This window comes from Elephantulus edwardii, unplaced genomic scaffold (assembly GCF_000299155.1).
Source record: "Elephantulus edwardii isolate Elephantulus edwardi_28Jun2011 unplaced genomic scaffold, EleEdw1.0 scaffold00012, whole genome shotgun sequence".
NCBI lineage: Eukaryota > Metazoa > Chordata > Mammalia > Macroscelidea > Macroscelididae > Elephantulus > Elephantulus edwardii.
Window position 1 is genome coordinate 19,437,814 of NW_006399762.1, and position 22,439 is coordinate 19,460,252.

At 40.5% G+C, this 22,439-nt stretch overlaps 1 protein-coding gene across 1 annotated transcript in view; it reads right to left on the reverse strand.

The window, feature by feature from the left end:
* Positions 1-19,079, reverse strand: part of LOC102866796 (chromosome unknown open reading frame, human C4orf32) — a 50,218-nt gene extending 31,139 nt beyond the window's left edge. The window contains exon 1 of the mRNA XM_006881086.1: positions 18,906-19,079. Within this exon, the coding sequence (XP_006881148.1) occupies positions 18,906-19,079 (174 nt within the window). The remainder of the gene's footprint in view (positions 1-18,905) is intronic.
* Between the last annotated feature and the right edge of the window lie 3,360 nt (positions 19,080-22,439).

The window sequence follows — 22,439 nt, forward strand, 5'->3', positions numbered from 1 at the left end:
GTGCTCAAGTATGAAATACCATTGTTAAGAGTTGCTTAATAGTCAAGCGTATTAACCATTTGCACTAGGAAACACTGTAGTACATCAGAAAATACCCTATTAAGAAAAAAAAATGCACTTTGTTATAGCTATCTTACTCTAGTGTAGCGAGTCTATTGTTCAGAAGGGCTTTCATAGACCATTGTCCATAACTTTGCCACATAGCTGGGTTGGAACATGCAAATACTATGTGTTAGTCCCTCAACAAAGGAAATGGCTAATTTTGCCGTTTCACCCGTTTTAAATCAAGCAGGTTCAGCAGCAGAAATTTGGGGCTTTCACTGCCATCAAGAAGGAAGAACCAGAGAACGCAGCACATTTCTCTGGAGCCAGAGATTCCTGTGCCACTGAGATTGGGGCTTACAAGAGAGCAGTAGCAGCCACAGCAGAAAACCAGAGACCTGATATGAGATATATCTGACCTGGAACTGCTGCCCCCTCACTGGAGGACTTGGGCATGGCGGAAGTGATGTGGTGGAGATGGCTTAACCTGCAAGACTTCGAGAGCTTTGTAACCCTGACCTAAAGGTGCAAGGCTGAAGGCTGAAGTGCCTATAAGCCATGTTTCAGAAGCTGTCCTGACTGAGAAATTTTATCCTATTTTCAATCTGAATTGTTTATAATCTGTTCACTTCCCTAATAAACACCATAATCCTGCGTGTGATTTTGTGAAGTCTGTGTAGCTACTGCAGTGACTTTGGGCTCAGTAGAGCAGCAGGATTGGTGTCGGGCTTCATAGAAGGAGGCCCAAGAGCATCGGGGACAAGTCCAATCATGGGAATTGATTGTGTATTGTGGATGCTGATGATGGGGACAGACTGCCCTTGTGGGGTTAGCAGAGGTCAGACTTGCCAGTTCCACACAGCCCATGCTCTTTTTACACTTATATCAACGGTAACACAGTGAATGGCAATCCAGCAGTGTAATAATAAGCCTTAATTAATTAGAAGGTATTCAACTCCTGCATCCTCCTTGGTTTACTTTTGCTGATTCCTTCTCTTTGAGTTTACATGTTAGAGCTTCTCAGGGGAAATTCCCTCATGTCAAATCTCAGAATCTCTTAGTGCCAAGACACTAAGTATTTAATACAAAAGGAACAAAATGTTAAATACAAAGAAGAAAGCAAAATACTAAAATTCATTATGTAATATGACACAAAATTTCCCTATAAAGACTTTCTTAGAAAGAAAAAAAATTGCTCCAATAAGTTCATAGTTGATGGTTTCCTTTCATCTTTGTGCAAAGGAAAAAAAGAATAAACTAGTAAGAAAAACCAGAGAACTGAAAAGGTAGAGGGGTGAGAAAAACTGAAAATCCAGGTTGGGGAGAGAGAAGTGACTATGATTACTAAGACTGAGCATCACATTTAGTTGCATTCTATCAGGGAGTCAAAGCAAAAAGAGGGGGCACAGTCATTAAGGAAATTTCCACTTTCTTCAGGTATCTGTTCAAACACTATTGCTGTGATACTGTGATAATATGATACTGCTGGTTTGGTTCCAGATCTCCACAAAAAAATTGTCACATGATTTTTTGTTTGTTTCCCAGTGCATAAAGAAGGTATGCATACACTGCTGTAATCTATTAAATGTGAAACAACATAATGAAACTGTTTGAGATATTGTGAGAATTATCAAAATGTGACACAGAAACAAGAGGTGAGCACATACTGTTGGGAAAACGGCATGGATAGACTTAGGGGTTGCTACAAACCTTCAGTGTGTAAAACATGTAATAATATGAAGGACGATAAAATACATTTTGTGTGTAATTTTAGACAGTAATCTTATTCCACACTCATTGTTTTTCTTTGCAGCTTTTATTCCCCCCTCCCCCCATAGCACTGGTATACTTGTTCACTTATCTATTGTTTCTCTCTTCTTATTACAGAACAAAATGCAAAATAATTTTATCTACACATATGCAAGATTCATAACAAGAAATTTGAAACTTTATCATGTTTGTTTGTATCCCTGGCACTAGGACATCAGTTGTTGTTGTTGCTGTTATGAGCAGTCGAGTCGTTTCCGACTCATGGCGACCCTATGCACAACAGCCCTAAACCCTGCTCTATCCTGCGCCAACCGCACTGCCTCTGACACACCCATCCCGATTACCCCAGTCACCGAATCAATCCATCTCATAGAGGGTCTTCCCCTCCTGCGTTGTCCCTCAACCCTCCCAAGCATGATGTCCCTCTCCAAGGACCCGTCCCTCCTGACAACATGTCCAAAGTATGTCACACGAAGCCCCAGAATCCTTGCCTCCAAGGAGTAGCTTGGCTTAATCCTCTCCAAGATAGATCTGTTTGTTTTCCTGGCAGTCCAGGGTACATTCAGTGCCCTTCTCCAGCACCACAGCTCAAAAGCATCCACTCTCCTTCTGTCCTCCCTAGTCATTGTCCAACTCTCTGATGCATAACAAGCGATTGCAAAGACCATGGCTTGTATCAGGCGCACCTTAGTCTCCAGAGAGACACTGTTGCTCCTGAGTACTTTAGAGAGGTCCCTAACAGCAGACTTTCCCATCATGATGCGCTTTTTGATTTCCTGACTGCTGGTGTCAAGAGTGTTGACTGTGGAGCCGAGCAAACTGAAGCTGTGAACACTCTCAATCTCTTCGTCATCCATCCTGACGCTGCCAATTGGTCCAGTGGTGAGAATCTTTGTCTTCTTGACATTGAGCCTCAGTCCATACTGAAGGTCGGAGCTCAATATACTTTTGAGTGAACAGATTAAAAAGCCATCAAGTAAGTACATATTAGTCAGAAAGCGTAAAAAAAAATCTCAAAAAAAACCAAACAAATAATGCAGAAAATTATCTAGAATGCAATTACTACACTCAATTCCTTAAAGCAACTAATAGTCAATGTTTTTGTTGTTGTTATGTGCCGTCAAGCCACTTGTGACTCATAGCGACCCTATGTACAAGAGCCCTAAACTCTGCTCTGTCCTGTGCCAATCGCACTGTCTCTGACACTCCCATCCCTATTACCCCAGTCACTGAATCAATCCACCTCATAGAGGGTCTTCCCCTTCTGCGCTGTCCCTCCACCCTGCCAAGCATGATGTCCTTCTCCAAGGACCGGTCCCTCCTTACAACATGTCCAAAGTGTGTTAGATGAAGCCTCAGAATCCTCGTTTTCAAGGAGCCACCCGGTTTAACCCTTTCCAGGATGAATCTATTTTCCTAGCAGTCCACAGTACCCTCAATACTCTTCTCTGATACAACAGCTCAAAGGCATCCATTCTCCTTTTATCCTCCTTGGTCATTGTCCAACTCTCTGATGTATAACAAGTGATAGCAAAGACTATGTCCTATCAGATGCACCTTAGTCTCCAGAGTGACAAGATGATATAAATAAAAGGAACTCTCATGTTGTAATCTAAAGTATGTTACACTGCTAACTAAAAGGCTGTGTCTCTCCTGGTTTGAATCTACCAGTGGGTCCGAGGGGAAAAGATGGTCTGTCTCCTTCTGTTGAGACTTACAGCCTCAGACACCACATGGAGGGTCACCGTGAGTCAAACTGACTTGATAACAATGAGTTTGAGTTTGTCTTTGGATAAATGGTAATCATCATACATTTTATTATATTATAGTTAAATAAATTCTACACAGCAAACAATGAAAGAAGACATTTGGCACTTGCTTTAACATTTTTCACCAAAATGTATTCTCAAGTGTTTTATACTGAGTAACTTTATATCTGTATCTTATGAGTATATTTTACATTAAGTGTAATATTTATGATGGCCTTACTAAGTGGTTAATGCTCTATGAAGAAATAACTATCTTTGTCCTTTACATTAAAAACCTTAAACTATAACCATTTAATTTCTGTGAAACCCTTCAAAAGATAAAGAAGTTGATGAAGTCAATAACCCTTGAACACACAGAAAAAAATGTTAGGCTCCCATAAACTATCAATCAGGGTTTCTGTGTTAAATAAAAATTTTTTGACATAGATATGGAATCCTTGGAGCAGCAATTTTGTTCTCTTCAAAATTTATTTGTATGTCTCAGGCATGATATTAGGCTTATTTTAGTTCTTTATCAACAGAGAAAAAAACCTAAGAAAAATCAACCCATCCTTTCTAGATGTGTAAATCCTGCATTTTTACATACACACTGGATATCTGCAATTGGTATTACTGTGTTAAGAAAATTAGAATAGAATAAATATTTAAGACTGGTTTGGAAGCAGGAGTGGCATCCACTTCCTAATCAACATACCTCTGGAAACTATGAAATTTGATAAATGATGATAGTAATAGAAAGGCTTCAGGCCCTTTGTTCATAGGGTCGCTGTGAGTCAAGCTCAACTTGAGAGTCATCACCACCACCACCAACAAAGGGAAAAATGAGGAACCCTTACTATACACATTATCACACACCAAAGGGAAAAATAAGGAACCCTTACTATACACATTTACTGGAAATTTTCTTTAGAATAAGCACAAGATAAATGGGTACCACCAATGGAAAACTATGCATTGCTTAGTCTTCATGGCCACTGAACCAATCTGTACATCACAGGTAATATCAATGGAAACTAATTATTATCTAGAAACATACAAACAAATTGTATTCTAACAGCAGTTAAACTACTACCCCAGTCACAGGGAAAGTCAGTTTCATGTTTATTTTTAAATTTCATTTCAATTATGTATATGGCCTACTGAGTAAGGAACTGTGTCATGGGGGAAAGACAGGCAATCTCTTCCTAAGTGATTTACAGCCTCTGAAAACTGGATAGAGGTTCAGCTATGAGTCAGTTTCAATTTTATGGCAATGAGTTTGCATTTTAAGTTTGGTTGCTTAGTTCATAGCGAGTGTTATTCCTAATCCAAAGGCCACATATCTCTGATTTGAACTGACCACTGGCTCTGCAAGAGAAAAGTAGGTGATCTCCCTCTTGTGTGAGTACAGCTTTAGAAACCCAGTGAAGGGTCTTCTATAAGTTGGTTCTGACTTGACAACATTGACTTTGAACTTTGATTTGCTGCATATATTTGGTTCTCTGATCAGTGTGTTGAACATTTGTAATATTTACTTAATAATGTTGTTAGGAGTCATCAAGTTGATTCCAACTCATAGTGACCTTATAAACAACAAATCTAAACCTTTCCTTATTTGTGCCATTCTCGTAATCTCCACCATGCTCAAGTGTATTGTCGCAGTAATTGTGCCAATCCATCTCCTTGATAATGTTTCTCTCATTCACTAACCTGGCTCTACCTTTCCCAGCGCAGTGTCTTTGTCCAAGAATCTGCTCCTCCCGACAATGTGCCCAAAATGTGTGAGATGGTTTCACCGTCCTTACCGAAGGAACACCCTAGTTATACTTCTTTCCAAGACAAGTTTCTTTTTGCTTTTGGAAGTCCATGATCTACTTGTGATAAACTCTTACCGTCAACACTCTGCTCCCACACCTCAATTCTAAGGTATCACTTCTTCTTTGGTCTTACTTACCCAATATTCAACTTTCAGATGCATGCATAGAAATTGAAAAAGAACGATGGCTTGCAGCAACCAAACCTTAGTCTTTAAGTTTAATCAATAATAAGATGGTAAAATATTTAGCATGTGGTCATTTTATGTTTAATGAGATCCATGGTTTTAATCATCTCCTCTTTTAAAATATTAACCATTGACATCACTATTGCTGAAGTGATTAGTCTGAATTTTAACTTATGTTAGCTCTGGGTTTATTTACTGTCTTCCCTAGCTCAGGTCAAGAAAAAAGATACACAAACACACATACATTGCTAATTCAGACCAAGTATACTAATTTGTACCAGCTAATATTAGAAGTTCGTGTGTTTTTCAGCCTTTCATCTTCCTCATGTTCTAGTAATTTAAAGATACAGTATAACAGTAATACAATTGTCTCATTATAAATTTTAGTTTAATGTACAATTGCTACTACCAGCTTATTTTCTTGATTCTGGTTAAAAAGTATGCTTCTATTCTACACAAAGACTATACTTCTTTTCTTTCTTAAAAGAGAATTTTTGTCACAGTACTTGCTCCTGGGAAGCTATATTGTTCAACAAAGATATAACTTAAGTTTTTACTCCTTCTTTATTTGTCTTTTAAGGATCAATTTTATTATTAGGGTAGTGGGAACGAGTGTGTCAGAGACGGCAAGATTGGCACAGGATAAAGCAGTGTTTAGGGCTCTTGTACATAGGGTTGCTATGAGTCGCAAACAACTTGATGACACATAACAAAACCAACAACAAGTCATATCACTCTTTGAAATAACCTCATTTGTTAACACACTTGCTTTCTGTTCTCCCTTCATCTCCTCCTTATAAGCTAACGTATAACTGCTACAAGAGAAGAGAGTTTATGTTATTTGACAGATGCTTTGATACAATTCAAGATGCAGGTTTAAAAAAAGACACTTAAAAATTTGCACTTTAAAATATACTTTTAAAAAGTTAGATCTCTGTGACATTGTTGACTTCTGTATATAGGTTAGCTTGAAAATCATACTACAAAGCACTATAACTGACTTTTGAAGGCAGTGAGAACCAAACACCTTCTGCTTAAAATTTACTTTCCTTCTTAATTATCAACTTGTGTCAGTGACAATGCCACTTTTAACACATTATTGTCTCTGACAACTATGGAATAGGAAACATGAATTTAAACAGACTGATGGAATTTTCAATTCATCAAAATTAAATTTCTTGCCTCTGCACAGAGTCTGCATATATTTTAATCAAGTAGGTAACAAAAAAATCAGATTTTAGGATTAATTAGATGAAAAATAGAAAAATACCTCAAACACTAATATTAGAAACCATTTTATCAAAGGAAACACAGTTAAAACCACAAATGGAGAAATTAATTTTTAACATTATGTTTAGATATTAAATATTAATAATAATAAAATTCTAATTTCCTTTTCAAAGAAGTACAAAACATTTGCATCATGCTTTCTTATGGATCAGAACTCTGATAAACTCTAGTTGTTGACATAAGAAAACATCAACTACAAAAAAAAAAAATCAACCATTTCCTCTCACTATGCCAACAGAAGACAGTTGCCAATGAGGATAAATGAAACAAACAAAACAACCCGCTTCCCCCATTTATGGGAAATTAGAAAAAAATTAGATCAGAAGATGCATCAAATCAATTGGAAATTTGGTTTCTTAGAACTCAAAAGACACTTCTCTTACAATGTTTTATTAATTCCTTTAAACATTCCCCACCTACACACAGTTAATGAGCCAAAACATGACTAGTAGGGACTCTGCAGGTTTCTGAAGACAATGTAGCTGCTACTGCGAGGTAAACTTGTAACTCTAGAGAAGAAAAGAGAAACTGAAGATAATGTGGCTAAAGTTTACAGAAAGTGAGGATACAGAGTTTCTATTTCTGAGTGTCAGGGCAAGGTTAATGTCAAAGTATTTTTAGTTCTTTTCTCCTTAATGTTAGTGTACCACTATGACTTGTGTAACAGGTCAATTAGAACAATTTCTAAGCAGAGAAGTAGATACTTTCTTTTCTATTAAGGGTCAGTGATCACAAGAGAAACAACAACAAAACATTGGTGCACTACACCAAACACAAAATAATTTATGTTGGTGAGAGCATCTCTCTTCTCAGATAAATATAAAACCTGATTATTGTATTTTGAAACACTAATGCTTTATTCAATAAAGAAATAAAATTTTTAAAATAAATCTGAAATCTACTTGTGCTGAAAATAGAATTTGTTATGTAGTTAGCTAAGAAGAATAAGAAGAAAAGGCTTAGAGAAAAACCTAAGAGAAGGCAAGTAAATAAATAAACTAACAATGGGTTCCTTGCCTCCAAAGAGCACTCTGGTTACATCCTCTTCAAGACATATCTATTTTTTCTATTGGAAGTCCATGGGATATTTAGCACTCTTCTCCAGTATTATAACTCAAAAACATCAATTCTTCTTCTGTCATCCTCATTCACTGTCTATCTCTCGGTTACAAAGCAGGTGATTGAGAAGACATTGGCCTAAATCAGGTGCACCTTAGTTTTCAAACTAACATTATTGCTCTTATGTATTTTGGAGAGGTTGTTCCTTGAAAAAGGGCATCATGCTTGTGAAGATGGAGTGTCAGTCAAGGAGAGAAAGACCCCCAAGGAGATGGACTGACACAGTGACTGCAGCAATGGGATCAAGTATGTCAGAGATGATGAGGATGGCGTAACACAGGACAAGGTTCAGGCCTGTTCTTCATAGAGCTGCTATACATCATACTTGACTTGATGATACCTTAAAACAACAATGAGTCCTAGTGAGCTCTGGTGGCCTGGCAGGTAGGAGTTGCACTGCTAACTCAAAAGTGGTTCCTTTCTGATTGGTTGGTTGAATCTACCAGCCACTCTGTGGGGAAAAGGATGGGCAATCTCCTCCCTTATTATTCACAGCCTTTGAGAACCCACTGGGGGGTCAGCTATGAATTTCTTCCGACTCAGCAGCAATGAGGAGGAGAACAACAACAGCTTGAACATGGAAGAGATTATGAGGATGGCTCAGGATAGAAAGTTCAGAGGGTCGCTATCTTCACAGGTTGCTAGGAGTTGTAGTGGACTCAACGGCACATAACAACAATTTTGCTGAGGCCCTAGTATGCACTATGTATTTTGTATATTTCATGAAATTCTCTTAAAATTTTTATAAAGTGGTTAGCCTTACCTTCATTGTTGTTGCTGAGTGTTGTGGAGTTGAGCATGATTTATAGTGATCCTATCAACAAAAGCCCTGAACCCTGTTCTATAACTACCATTGTTTCTATAAGCTCATAGAATTTTTAGAGGCAAGTTGCCTAGAAAGTGGATGCCACTCCAAGTCTGTCGTAATCTGTGAGCTCCACCAAATACTGTCCACCATGGGTAACCATTTTGGCATTTGACACACCAGAGGCACAGTATTCAGCATCATAGCAACCCCAAGTTACCTGTACCACAAACTGACAGACCAGTTCTGTACCCCTCAGAAGAATGTTTGTCCCAAATATAATTAACCCCAGCTCATGTTGACTCTAAACAGAGGCTTCTAGCCGTTAGTTCATTGTTGGCCAAATCCAACAAATCCAATCACCTCATACACAATTATGAACCAAAAAAACACCCCACACCCCAAGAGCCAAACAGTCCACACCTGACCCTCAACCAAAACAAGAGAGCCCACCTCCCAGAATCCAATGGCATCATTCATCAGCCTCCAAACTGGTTACAATGAGTAAATTGAGTTTTGGGGGAAATGAGTAATTAGGATCACAGGGCAAATAATGTAGTGGCTTCAGTTGTAGAAATGTCACATTCCAAATTCATTTTTCCACAATGCTTAGTTTTAAATAGGAAAGAGAAATGGAAATGGAGAGAGGGAATAGGTGGAGAAACACTAAGTGACTGTGAAGGACTGGGAAGAATAAAAGAATATGGAGGAATGAGACCAGCAAAAAGGAAGGACAGAAAGGAGGTATGTGGCAGAAAAGGAACGAGAGGGGGAGCTATAAGGGGAAAGTTAGATAGGAAGAGATGGTGGCAGAGACTCAGAAAAGATCTATCGGAAGTTAACTAGGTATTATGAAACCAGGCAATTATTTTCTATCCATTAGAATATCTATTAGCACAGTAATCAACTTAAAACACTGTAATCCTTACATATTTAGAGCAGGGATTTTCAACAACACTGTCACTATTGACATTTTGGGCTGTATAATTTACAATTATAGAATAGTGGTTTTATGCATTCTAAGATGTCTAGGAGCATCCCTGATCTCTGCATATCAGGAGGATGACCTTAATCTTCCTGATTATAAAAATTTAAAAAAAAAAAAAGCTCAAGACACTGCTAAATATTATGTGATGGGGAAATTGCTCCCAGTCAAGAAGCACTAATTTAGACAGCCCACTCTGGATAATATTTTTTTAAAGGAATAATTAATTAAATAAAAGAACAATAACAAAAGATACCTATAATAGACAAAATTATCTCATTAATTATTCTGTTGTCATTGTGTACCACTCACTGCGTTGGAACCGACCCAAAGTAGGGTTTCAGAGGCATTAAATTGCACAGAAGATTGCCTGCCATTCTCCAGTGGGGCAGCTGGTGGACTGGAACTGTATACCTTTGTGTTGGCAGCACAATTCCTTATCACTCAGCCACCAGAGCTGTGAACTACTCTAGTGATTAGAATAGAAACAAGAGAAGATTATGTTGAGGACTGACTTCACCTAAATAGCTAATACTTGTTACAGTTTTGTTTGTAATTTTCTTTTGGCTATCAAAACTCCCCTTTAAAAAGGAAGTGCATATAAATTATTACCTTGTAAAGAGTCTGTTCTCACATCATGTGAGAGATTTTTTGTATTGATCTGTAAAACTAACACTGATTTGGAGTTGGAAGAACTGAATTCTACTACTACTAGTGGTAGTATGTATGGCCTAGTGGCCAGAAAGTTTTGCTACCAAGCCCAAGGTGGGTGATTGTAATCTGCAGCCCTCAGGCCTGGTTCAAATTGTTTTTCTGTCAAACATTGTTCTAGGTGGTATAGCACTGCTCTGTGCATTGCTGTACAGCGGTAACTCGTGGTTGCTGTGATGCTAAACACTGTGACACTATGTGCCAAATGTGATAATGGCTACCCATGGTGGACAGTGTTTGGTGGAGCTTCCTGGAGTGGCATCCATTTCCGAAATGGCTTACCTCCGGAAACTCTATGAACAGTGCTCAAGTCTTCCGTTCATAAGGTCGCTATGAGTCATCTATGACTCGACGGCACCTAACAACAATAACAACAACAGTAGTAGTACTAGGCTGTTGTAAGATGTACAACCAATAATTTGGTTTTGGGTGAAAGTACTGACTCCTTCACACTCTATTAAGAGTTCAAAAACACTGACTGTATGTTAAAGAGTAGAGTATAATAACTACAAGGGACAGTCTAGTTTATCTCCTAGTCCCTTGTCACTAAGTTTTAGCACATTTTCAGTGTCATTCAGAAATTAGTTGTCAAAGCTCATTATCAGGCTCTGACTGACAGTGATTCTACATATAAAAGAAGGTGAAGCCTTCCTGATCCTACACCATCCCCACAAATCTCTGTTGTTTGCAAGCTTGTTGTTATATAGTCACTTGTCAATCCATTTCCTTGAGGGTATTCCTGTCTTTCATTGACTTTTTTTCCAATAATGATGTCTTTTCCCAAGGTTTGGCTCTCCTAATAACATACCCCAAGTCTCACCAATCTAGCTTTTAAGAAAAACTCTGGCTGCACTTTTCCCAAGATAGATTTGTTTGTTTGTCAGCCCAGGTTGTATTCACTAATTTTCACCAGCATCACAATTCAAAGGCATTGATTCTTTTCACCTTCTTAAACATTGTCCCATTTTCACACATACACGAAACAATTAAAAATACTGTGCCTTGGGTCAGACCTAATCCCTGAAATAGAATTTGGATTTAACAAGGTTCAGAGATGATTGATATGTACAATAAAGCGGCAGTCTATCCCACCAGCTGCTTTGTAGGAGAAAGAGAGACAATCTCCTTCTGTGTAATTACAGCCTCAGAAAACCTGCTGGAGATTAGGTATTTGACAACAACTATAAGAGTAATTGAATAAAAGATCAGTTTTTGAGGACTTCATTTCAGTTGGATCCACATTCAACATCTATGTAAACAGTAATGAAAGAAAAGAACTTTCCATCACAGTTGGTGAAACTACCGGTAAGGATCTCTTTAAAGTGCTACAGAGCAGGGATGCCACTTTAAAGACTAAGGTGTACCTTTTCCAAGCCATGGCAATTTTCAGTTGTTTCATATAAATGTGAGAGTTGCATAATGAATAAGGGAGAACAAAGAATACCTGATGACTTTAACTTATGGTGTTGGTGAAGAGTATTGAATATACATCATAGACTACCAAAAGAACAAACAATTCTGTCTTGGAAGAAATGCAGTTGAAGTGTTCCTTAGAAGCAAGGGTGGCGATATGGTCTCACATACTTTGGACACATTATTGGGTAGTGTCAGTCCTTGGAAAGAGCATCACAATTAGAAAAAAAATAGTGGGTCAATGAAAGATAGGAAGATCGTCATGAGACAGACTGAGAGAGTGAGTGGAACCAGGTGCTTAAGCACAGGAGAGATTATGAAGCTGGCACAGGATCAGGTAAGGTTTCATTATGTTAATCAAAATAATCTAAAACATCGACATTAATATCAGTATTTCAGCATTGCATGAAATAAACACCAAACACAGAAACCTTTTCACATGGCATTATAATCACAAAAGCAGGCTTTGGCTATTCACAGTCAATGTAAGAGCTTTCCAAGTTGAGGGCAGGGCAGGGCCCTTTCAGAGAGGTGGTGGCTGTTGAGAGAAGAGTGCAAAGGAAAATCAATGAGAAGGGAAGGATGCATTTGCAGGAGCGGCTGGCTTTGGGGAAAGCTCTGCTAATCAAGGAAGAAATCTGTTAGTTGTAGGGTAAGCACATAACTTTCTGAGATAGAAATAGAAAATTCAACACAGAAAATCAGGTGCTCATGAAATCACTGAAAGAGCTAGAGGAGCAAAAGCCCCCTGGAGCTACTGCATTTGAGAGTCACCATCGTAACCCTGATGGAGAAATGAAAAAGCCACTGTCACTGCTGCCACAATGCCCTCCGCGAGGCTGCTGGAATTCTGGAACTCCAAATGAGAGTATTAAGAAGAAAGGAGAGCAGGAAGATGGCTTTTGTCTCATTCCCAGTTAATTAGCTTTGGCCTTCTTGTGTTTATTTTGTTTCTAAGGAAACATTTACTTTAAATTTTAAATGGCTATCTTATAAACCAATTTTTCTAAAACCACCCATTTATAATTTGGAGTCCTATGGAGAAACAGGTCCTTAGAGAAGGACATGCTGGGTAGCTTGCAACTCAATGGCACATAACAACAACAATGGGGAAAGGTCAGCAATTCCCATACATCAGTGTCTCCGTGAGAGAAAGATGGACAGTCTTCTCCAGTAAAGATTTATAGCCTCAGAAACAGAAATCTGATGGTGGGTCACTGTGAGTTTGAACTGACTCAACAGTGTGATGTTCTTTGTTTTATGTACAAAAGATGGTGTGGTGAAAGCATCTGACCCCCTCCAACTTTACAAGGAGGGGAAATGATAAAGTCCAATAGTCCAACGTTGATTTTCATGAGCAGAAATTAAGAATGTTAGGGGAGCTCTGGTGGCCTAGTGGCAAGTAGCTGCAACTACAATCCCAGAGGTGCACGGTTCGAATCCACCAGATGCTCTGCTGGGAAAGGAGGGACAATCTCCTCCTGTACCAGTCAGATCTGATTTGGCGGTACACTCACACAAAAATAATAAAATTTTTTAAAATGTCGCTAACTTCAATATTTTACCAATTCTGACACCAGCCACAATAATCTCTGCAGAATGAAATAATTCATTGTAATGGCCACACAGAACTCATAAGACCATACTCATGGTTATGAGATTTAATAAGTAATTCATTAGAATTCAGGATTATAAAACACTCAGGATGCAGTTACTCAATGGAGGCAGGGTCTTCTCAGCCATGCCCAGAGGCAGGCTTCTCTCTGGCTTTCAACATCTGTGTATTCATCAGGCCTCTTGAGCCTTCTGGCACTCTTAACCTCTGCCCTGTTTGAACAAGCATTAGAAGGCTCTCAAGCTGCACCAGTAGCTACCAAGAGACATCTGACTGTGCCAGCAAGCTTCCTGCCTGAAGATACTTAGCTAGTTGGCTTCTTGGACTGGGCTGACCACTGCACTATCTCTTTGCCTCTGGGCTACCATTTCTGTGCTACTGCTTCTCACTGTCTCTTTCTCTTCTTCCTTGGTGTTATAGCTCTGTCTTCTGGTTTATTGCCTCCCATCCAAGGGACCATGAGTCCAAAGGATATACTTTTTGCACTCATTTCTTCTTCTTGGTAGGCTTCAGCCTCTGGGATGACTCATTTAAAGCTGCTGTTGTAAGGTGCTATCAAACTGACTACGACTCATAGTGACCCCTATGAGCAAAAGATCATTCCTATCCTGCACTCTCCTCACAATCTCTGCCACGCTCCGGTCCATTGCTACAATAACTGTGTCAATCCAGCTCCTTGAGGGTCTTCCTCTCTTTCAACAATCCTCTACTTTTCTCAGTATGATGTCTTTTTGCAGGTGCTGGTCTTTCTTAACAACATGCCCAAAGTATAAAAGATGTAGTTTCAACATCTTTGCCTCTTAGGAGCAACCTAGTTCAGCTTCCTCTAAGACAGATTTGTTTATTCTTTTGGCAATACATGATATATATATTCAATAGTACCACAATTTAAAAGTACCGATAGTTCTCTGGTCCTGCTTATTCACTGTTCAACTTTAAGTAAATATGAGTGAAATGGTAAAACTGATCAGTCCCCTTTCAATCTACTTTATCTGCATGGCTATGGAGTTTGTTTGTTATATTTACAAGCTATCTAGTCTCCTTGGATTGTTCACAGCTTTAGTTTGCTAGGCTCCACAGTCAACACTCTTGGCAACAGCAGCCAGGAAATTAAAAGATGTATTGCAATGGGAAAGTCTGCTGTTAGGGACCTCTCCAAAGTACTGAAGAGCAATGGTGTCTCTCTGGAGACTAAGGGTGCGTCTGATACAGGCCATGGTCTTTGCAATCACTTGTTATGCATCAGAGAGTTGGACAATGACTAGGGAGGATAGAAGGAGAGTGGGTATCTTTGAGCTGTGGTACTGGAGAAGAGTATTGAGTGTACCATGGACTGCTAAGAAAACAAGCAGGTTCGTCTTGGAGAGGGTTAAACTGGGCGGCTCCTTAGAGGCAAGGATTCTGAGGCTCCATCTAACATACTTTGGACATGTTGTAAGGAGAGAGACTGCTCCTTGGAGAGAGACATCATGCTTGGGAGGGTGGAGGGACAGCACAGGAGGGGAAGACCCTCTGTGAGGTGGATTGATTCAGTGACTGGGGTAATCGGGATGGGAGTGTCAGAGACAGTGCGATTGACACAGGACAGAGCAGAGTTTAGGGCTGTTGTACATAGGGTCGTTATGAGTAGCAAGCAACTTGACGGCACATAACAATAACAACAACCACCCAGTCATTTGTTGGTAGTTAAAAGACTATGCCAAGTTGTTGCTGTTGTTGTGTACTGTCAGGTTGGAACCGATCCCTAGCTGATGCTCTGGCGGGTTTTCAGAGGCGGTTAAACACATGGGAGGAGATTTCCCACCCTTCTCCGGCCTGCTGAGGAGCTGGTGGCCTCAAACCGCATGCTTTCAGGATTGCAGCGCAGCTTCTTGCCACTAGGCCACCAGAGCTCCATACAAAAGGATGCATCATACCATACTGTTGTTAGTGTTGTGGTTAAGTGCTGTTGAGTCGTAGGCAACTCATAGTGACCCTATGAATGAAAGTCTTCAACACTTGTGTGGCTTTCATCCTTTCTCCAGGTTCATAGAGTTTCCGGAGGCAAGCTCTTTATGGAAGTGGATGCCATCCTGTTTCCAAGCTTGTTTTAATCGGGGACCTCCACTCAACACTGTCCACCATGGACATTATCACATTTGACATATATTGTCATAGTGTTCAGCTTCACAGCAGCCACAAGTTGCCTCTGTATGGCAAGTGGACAGACCAGGGCTATACGACCTAGAAGAAAGTTGGACCAAAAACAATTAAATTTGTTTTTTTTGTTTGTCTCATACCATACTCTTTATTGACCAGGCCATAATTTTGTGCAGTTCCTTTGGTTGTAGTTTTACAGACTCCCATTTCCAAAGTTAATGAAGTTCTCACATTCCCCTCCACCTCTTTTAGTGAGGTAGGTTTATGCATTTGTGTTGGATTCTCTTGCCATGATATATTCTTTCTTGGGATTTTCCTAACTTCCTAACTAATCTTTCTTTTTAATTTGCATACTTTAACGTTCACTTTTTTTGTTACAAAGTACTGAAAGTTTTGACAAATACATTGTCTCATGTATGACATACAGAATTATGTCATACTCTAAAGATTCCTTGAGTTCACTTTTTGCTTCTCTTCCTCACCTGGCAATCACTTATCTTTTTCCTGTCTCTATAATTTTCTTTTTATAATTGGAAGACAGAATATCTTATAATTGGAATCCTACTGCTTGTAACCTTTTCAGACTTCTTTTACTTAGGTTGGAAGCAGGAGTGGCATCCACTTCTGTAATAGCTTGCCTCTGGAAACCCTATGAACCTGGAGAGAGGATAAAGTCACACAAGTGTTGAAGACTTTCCTTCATAGGGTCGCTATGAGTCGCCTATGTCTCGACGGCACTTAACAACAACAACATACCACACTAAGTCCTTAATAAAAAAAAAAGGATCCTTAGTGGCATAGTTTTTTATGTGATTGGCTGCTAACCGAAAGACTGGTGGTTTGAACCCACTATATGGGGGAAAAATGTGGCAGTCCACTTTTATAAGATTTAACAGCCTTGGAAATGCTGTGACCTACAAGGACAGTATAAGTCAGATCCATGGGTTTTGTATTCAGATATCCTTAAAATAACCAAAGGAGTGCTGGTGGTGTAGTCTGCAGGGAATTGTGCTGCCAACCCAAAGGCAGAGCCTCTCTGGTGGCTCAAGGCTCCCAGTTACTTCTAGAGAGAAAGATCCTCCTATGCAATCTCCTCGAATGCAATTTACAGCTTTGGAAATCCAGCGAAAGCTGAGCTACAAATCAGTTCCAACTTGATGCCAATGAACTGAGTCGTAGACAATATAAACAATGGAAAACACCCTCCCCCCCTACACACACAAACTAGGAGGGGGAGATAAAAAACCAACAAAAACAAAATGATTCCTTGGTATTTGTTTGATAGCTGTTCAGTTCATTTACCTCTCAGGCAAATACTTTTATGCCTATACCATTATCTTAACCATCCCCACAAGGCAAAGGATAACAAATCTTAAAATGTCATTTGCAGGAACCAGGAACAAAGCTAGAAAATAAGCATGTGCAATAATTCTTAAAAAACTGATTTATCACAGAACTAGCATTCTTATGACAATGGGTTAGGTGTGATCATTTTTCTCTTTTTTTTTGGCTTATTTATAGGTTCTTTGATGTTGATATAAAAGGAAATATATCACATCACAGGTATTGCTTTATTTACCATGTATCTAAACTTACCATGCATCAGTCAAAGATGAAGTGGAAAGAAAGCACTCAAAGAATAACAGTTTCAAGAGTACAAGATAGTGAGTTTGCATGACATGTAATGAAAGAAACAGAGAAGTGTGCAAAGTGTTGCTTCTCTTCTTTCCTTTTTATTTTTTAAATCTTTTTCCTTTGTACCAGACAATTTTGGCTAAGTCTACAATGACTGATGATACATAGAAGCCAGAATGAATGATTTTACACACTTTCTTGGAATCTGTTGAACATTTCCTTTGGCAACTTCAGGTGAGTTCCTGTTGTTGTTTTCTTACTTTTCCAGTTGAGCAAGTAAGGTAAAAGGAAACCAAGCCCTTTAACTACTGAGTCATTCATGGTAGAGTTAACACAGGAAAGACACCAGGAAGGGAATCAGAAAGATCTCCTAGATACCGATTATTTGCTTCAAGTCACTAGCTCACATAATATTACACGGATGAGAAATTGTACTGTTTTGTAAATAACATAGAAAGAATATCAACTGTGCTTTATCTATGAACACATTCAGGGAAGAGAATATAGTTTGTGAAATGTAATAAGAGCAAATGGATAAGGGAGGATAAAGAAAGAAGACAAGTCAAAATTGACTGTCCCAGGAGAATAGACTGGATAGCAATTCAATTTCTTCCCTTTAATGTATATAGTAGGCAGACTGGCTTATCTTCGAATTTTTAAAGCTCTGTTAATTGCTAGTAAAAATTCACCTCACATGTAACTCAATTTCTTCTGCTTGTACTTCATTTTCTTTCATAAAATGTCTTACCTAATAATAAATATATCTGATGTGTTCTATGCCCATCATCATTTTACATACTGTATCATACCCACTGCCATCAAGTCGTTTTAGACTCCGTCACCCTTTAGGGTGGGGTACAACTGCCTCAAAGAATTTCCAAGGCTGTGAATATTTATAGAGGCAGACTACTTTATCTTTCCCCTGTCCAGCTGCTAGTAGGTTTGAACTGCCAACTCTGTGGCCAGACGCCTTAACCACATCGTCAAATTCAAGTTTAATACATTACCTAACTTCTTTTTCCCTTTGATCACGGCTGGTCTCATATGTGTCTTTCCCTTTGGTAACACTTTCTTACGTTTGCCTTTAACTCAAGTTTAGAACTCATTTCTTTTCACAATGGGAAGATGTTGCTCAGACAGTCCCTGGCAAGATATCTCTTGTAACCTTTGGCTCTGCACATGCCCTCAGACACCGTGCCTATCTAGAGAAATGCACCCACACCTTCCAGAGACGTTATCGACTCTTGCAAGTCTGGGTGTGTGTTCAGAAAGGCAAGATGGAGGGTGGAGGGGAGAAGCGCGCCCCCAAAACACGGCCCAGGGACACACACTGGAAGTTTAAAAAGAAGTGATGGAAGTTTGAAAGTAAGTGATTGTGAGGAGGGGGTATTTCCACAGAGCCTGGGCGCTGCCCGGCTGCCGAGGCCCGGCCATCTGTCACCGCAAGGTGCAGGGCTCTGCCGGCCGCGCCGTCTAACCGCTCCTTCCAGCGGCTTCGCCCAGCGCCGCCGAACCCAGCGCTCCGCAGCCGCAGAGCCCGAGCCGCACAGCCAGGGCGCCACCGCTTCCCTGCGCCGCTAGGCGGGGCTCCGCGCCCAGGCCGGGCCGCCGCCGCCCCTCCCCGAGCTCACCTGCTGGTGCTCCTCCTGCGGCTGCCGCCCGTGTCGCCGCGGGCTGGCTCCGGGCTCCCGCTCCGTCCCCGCTGCCGCCCACTTCGCCAGCGAGTCGCCGTCCTCGTCGCGCTCCTCGCTGCCGCCGCCGACTCCTCCATGGCCGCCCCGGAGCAGCCCCCCGGCCGAACACATCCTTCTCCCAAACCCCTGCCGCCCAGGACAAGCGCCTGAGGGCCGGGTCCTGAAGCTCTAGGCAGCGGCCGCCGCCGGAGGGGGGCCCGCCCTGGGATCTGCCGCGCCCGCCGCTGACACGAGCTCCTAGAGCCCGCCCCGCCGGCCCCGGCGCCAGAAGAGCCAGCCCGGCAGGGCCCCTCCTGTCACGGGCTCACCCCGCCCCTGGAGGCCGGGGCGGAGCTCACGCGCGGGGGATGGACTACGGGGAGGAGGAGGAGCCAAGGCGAGAGGGCGGGGTGTGCTGTGTGCGAGAGGCTGGAAGAGTGTGTGTAAGACAGCGTGGTTAGGAGTGTGTGTGTGTAAGACAGTGTTTTTAGGAGTGTGTGTAAGACGGTGGGTTCAGGAGTGTGTGTAAGACTGTGTTTAGGAGTGTGTGTGTAAGACTGTATTTAGGAGTGTATGTAAGACCTCTTTGAGGTGGATTGAGTGACTGGAGTAATCGGGATGGGTGTGTCAGAGGCAATGAGATTGGCACAGGATAGAGCAGGGTTTAGGGCTGTTGTACATAGGGTCGCTATGAGTCTCAAACGACTCAACGGCACATAACAGACAACAATGTAAGACAATGTGTTTAGGAGTGTGTGTAAGACAGTGTGTTTAGGAGCGCGCGAGTGTGTGTGTGTGTGAGAGAGAGAGAGAGAGAGAGAGAGAGAGACTCAGTGAGACTCAGTTCTTGCCCAGTCTTGGGTGGTGTCTATTGGGGTCTATGCATATCTAAGGAAAACAACGCCTGTGGCAATTAGTTTTGAGTGACCGAAAGATCTCCCCTATCTGGCAATGGAGCTTTAAGTGGACAATATAAACGACATATTGGTGCTTTCCTTCAAGTGGAAAACTTGCCATACCTTACAGATGTGCTGCCTACATGTGCTGCTGCCTGTCTGCCTGTTTGTCTAGTAGCTGTATGGACACTTTTTTTTTTCTTGGAAAGCTGGACAATGACTAGGGATGATAGAAGGAGAATTGAGTATGGAATTAATATACCATGGACTGCGAGGAGAACAAACAAGTTTGTTTCGAAGAGGGTAAGACCAGGCTGCTCCTTGGAGGCAAGGATTCTGAAGCTTTGTCTGACATACTTTGGACATGTTGCAAGGAGGGCCCAGTCTTTGGAGAGGGACATCATATTTGGGAGGGTGGAGGGACAGTTCAAGAGAAGAAGACCCTAGATGAGATGGACTGATTCAGTGACTGGGGTAATTGTGGTAGGTGTGTCAGAGACAGTAAGATTGGCACAAGATAGAGCAGGGTTTAGGGCTATTGTACATAAGGTCAATAAGAATTGCAGGCGACTTGTCGGCACATAACAACAATATGGTATCTCTGAAGATTTGTGTCTTTGCCTCTACAGGGATGCTTCCCTGGCATTGTGGGCTGTTGAAGCCTTTGAAAGCATTTCTTGGTATAACTGGGTTTGTGTATTTTTCTATAAAACCAAACCAAGCCAATTGTGGATTCTGACATATGACAACTCCATGTGTATGTCACAGTAAAACTGGGCTTCACAAGGCTTTTTCCAGAACTAGGTTACCAGGCCTTTCTTTCTGGGTGACTGTGGGTGGGCAGATGGGTAGACATGCCTCTTTAAATTGACAGTAAAGGGAGTACATCCAAATTATAATATTTTCTTACTACTCTCACTAATTTTTGTTAAAAGGAAATTGAGTAACTTTTAAGTATATTCTTCTTTTCTCTCTCATTGAGAAATTGATGAATTATTTATTATGTTGGTAAAGTATCAGGTTATTTGCTAATGGAAAGTATAGAGAATGATAATTTTTTGAGACTTTTTAATTATATTTTCATAAGCCCAGAAAATGAGTTAAAATAGACAGAAACTCAGATTTATTTTAAGGATCTAGTTCCACTTTTTTTTTTTTTGTTTTGTAGCCAGAGCAGTAAGTACTAGAAAATATGTCTTCAGATAGCACATATTAGAAAGAAAATAAAGCTTGTTTATTTTCCTTTTTAAAAGCCTCTTTGTTGTTTTTGGATTCCTGTTCTGACAATTTCGACTCCTGTGTGTAGGGTGGAAGAGCTTCACAAGATTTTCAAGGTTAGGGCCTTTCAGAAGCAGGTATGTCTTACCAAGTGTTTCTGGGTGAATAATCAACCTTTAGTTTATAGTAGTGAAACCCTTAATCATTTGAGACACCCAAGGACACATGAAAGCATCCACTTCCTAAACAGCATTCGTCTGGAAACTCTATGAACTTTGATAAATAACAATCGTTATAGAAAGGCTTCGGGCCTTTTGTTAATAGGGTCGCTATGAGTCGTGCTTGACTCGACGGCAATCAACAACATACACCAGTTGCTATGGAGTTTATTGTGGCTCATGACAAACTCATCTATGTCACAGAATCATAGAGTTTTCAATAGTTGATTTGGTTTTTAAAAGTAGTTTGGTAGGTCTTTCTTCTCAGGTGTTGCTGAGTGGACTTGAACTTCCAGCTTTTAGTTAGTAGCTGCGTGTGCCATTGATTTTATCTGAGTTTTCTGGAGGAACAAATTTGCTGAAATAGCTTGCAAACTTTAGGAGTGAACAAGTTTTAAATCTGTGGGTCAGATGTCAGGCAGGACACATCGCTCCATTCCCATTGTTGCAGGGCTGACCATTTCCAACTGGACAGGTCATGTGGTAGGCTGTTGGCACCTATAAGGGATGTGTGAATTTTGCGTGAATCCTAAAATCTACAGGCTATTCAGTAGACTGTTGGATCATGTTCCAAGAACTGAAGGTCAGAGGATGACTAGTTGGGTGTAAGATCAACAGTGGTGATGGACTATCACATCAGATTACACAATGGAGAATGGTTACATCATAGTTGCCAAACTACTGACAACCAAACCTAGCAAAATCAACATCTAAACTTAACTCTCATAGTCTATGCTTTGCCAACTTGGTGTCTGTAAATTTATGTTAATGTTAATTTCCATTGACTAGACTATGACTCATTAGTGACCCTGTAAATGACTGTTCTGAACTCTGTCTTATGCAGTGCCATCCACATTACCTCTGATATACTTGAGTCCACTGATACAGTCACTGTGCCAATTCATCTTATCTTGTCAAGGGTCTTCCTCTCTTTTGATAACGCTGCACCTTTCCAAACACGGTGTCTTTTTTCAAAGACTTTTTCAGGCCTTGTAACAATATGCTCAAAGTATGAGAGATGAAGTTGGATCATCCTTGTCTTTAAAGAGTATGCGAGTTGCACTTTCTCCAAGACTTGTTCTTTTGTCAGTCCACGGTATATTAAATAATAATAGTTGTATTAACATGTTGTTCTTGTATGTGTATGGATAGGAACCTAT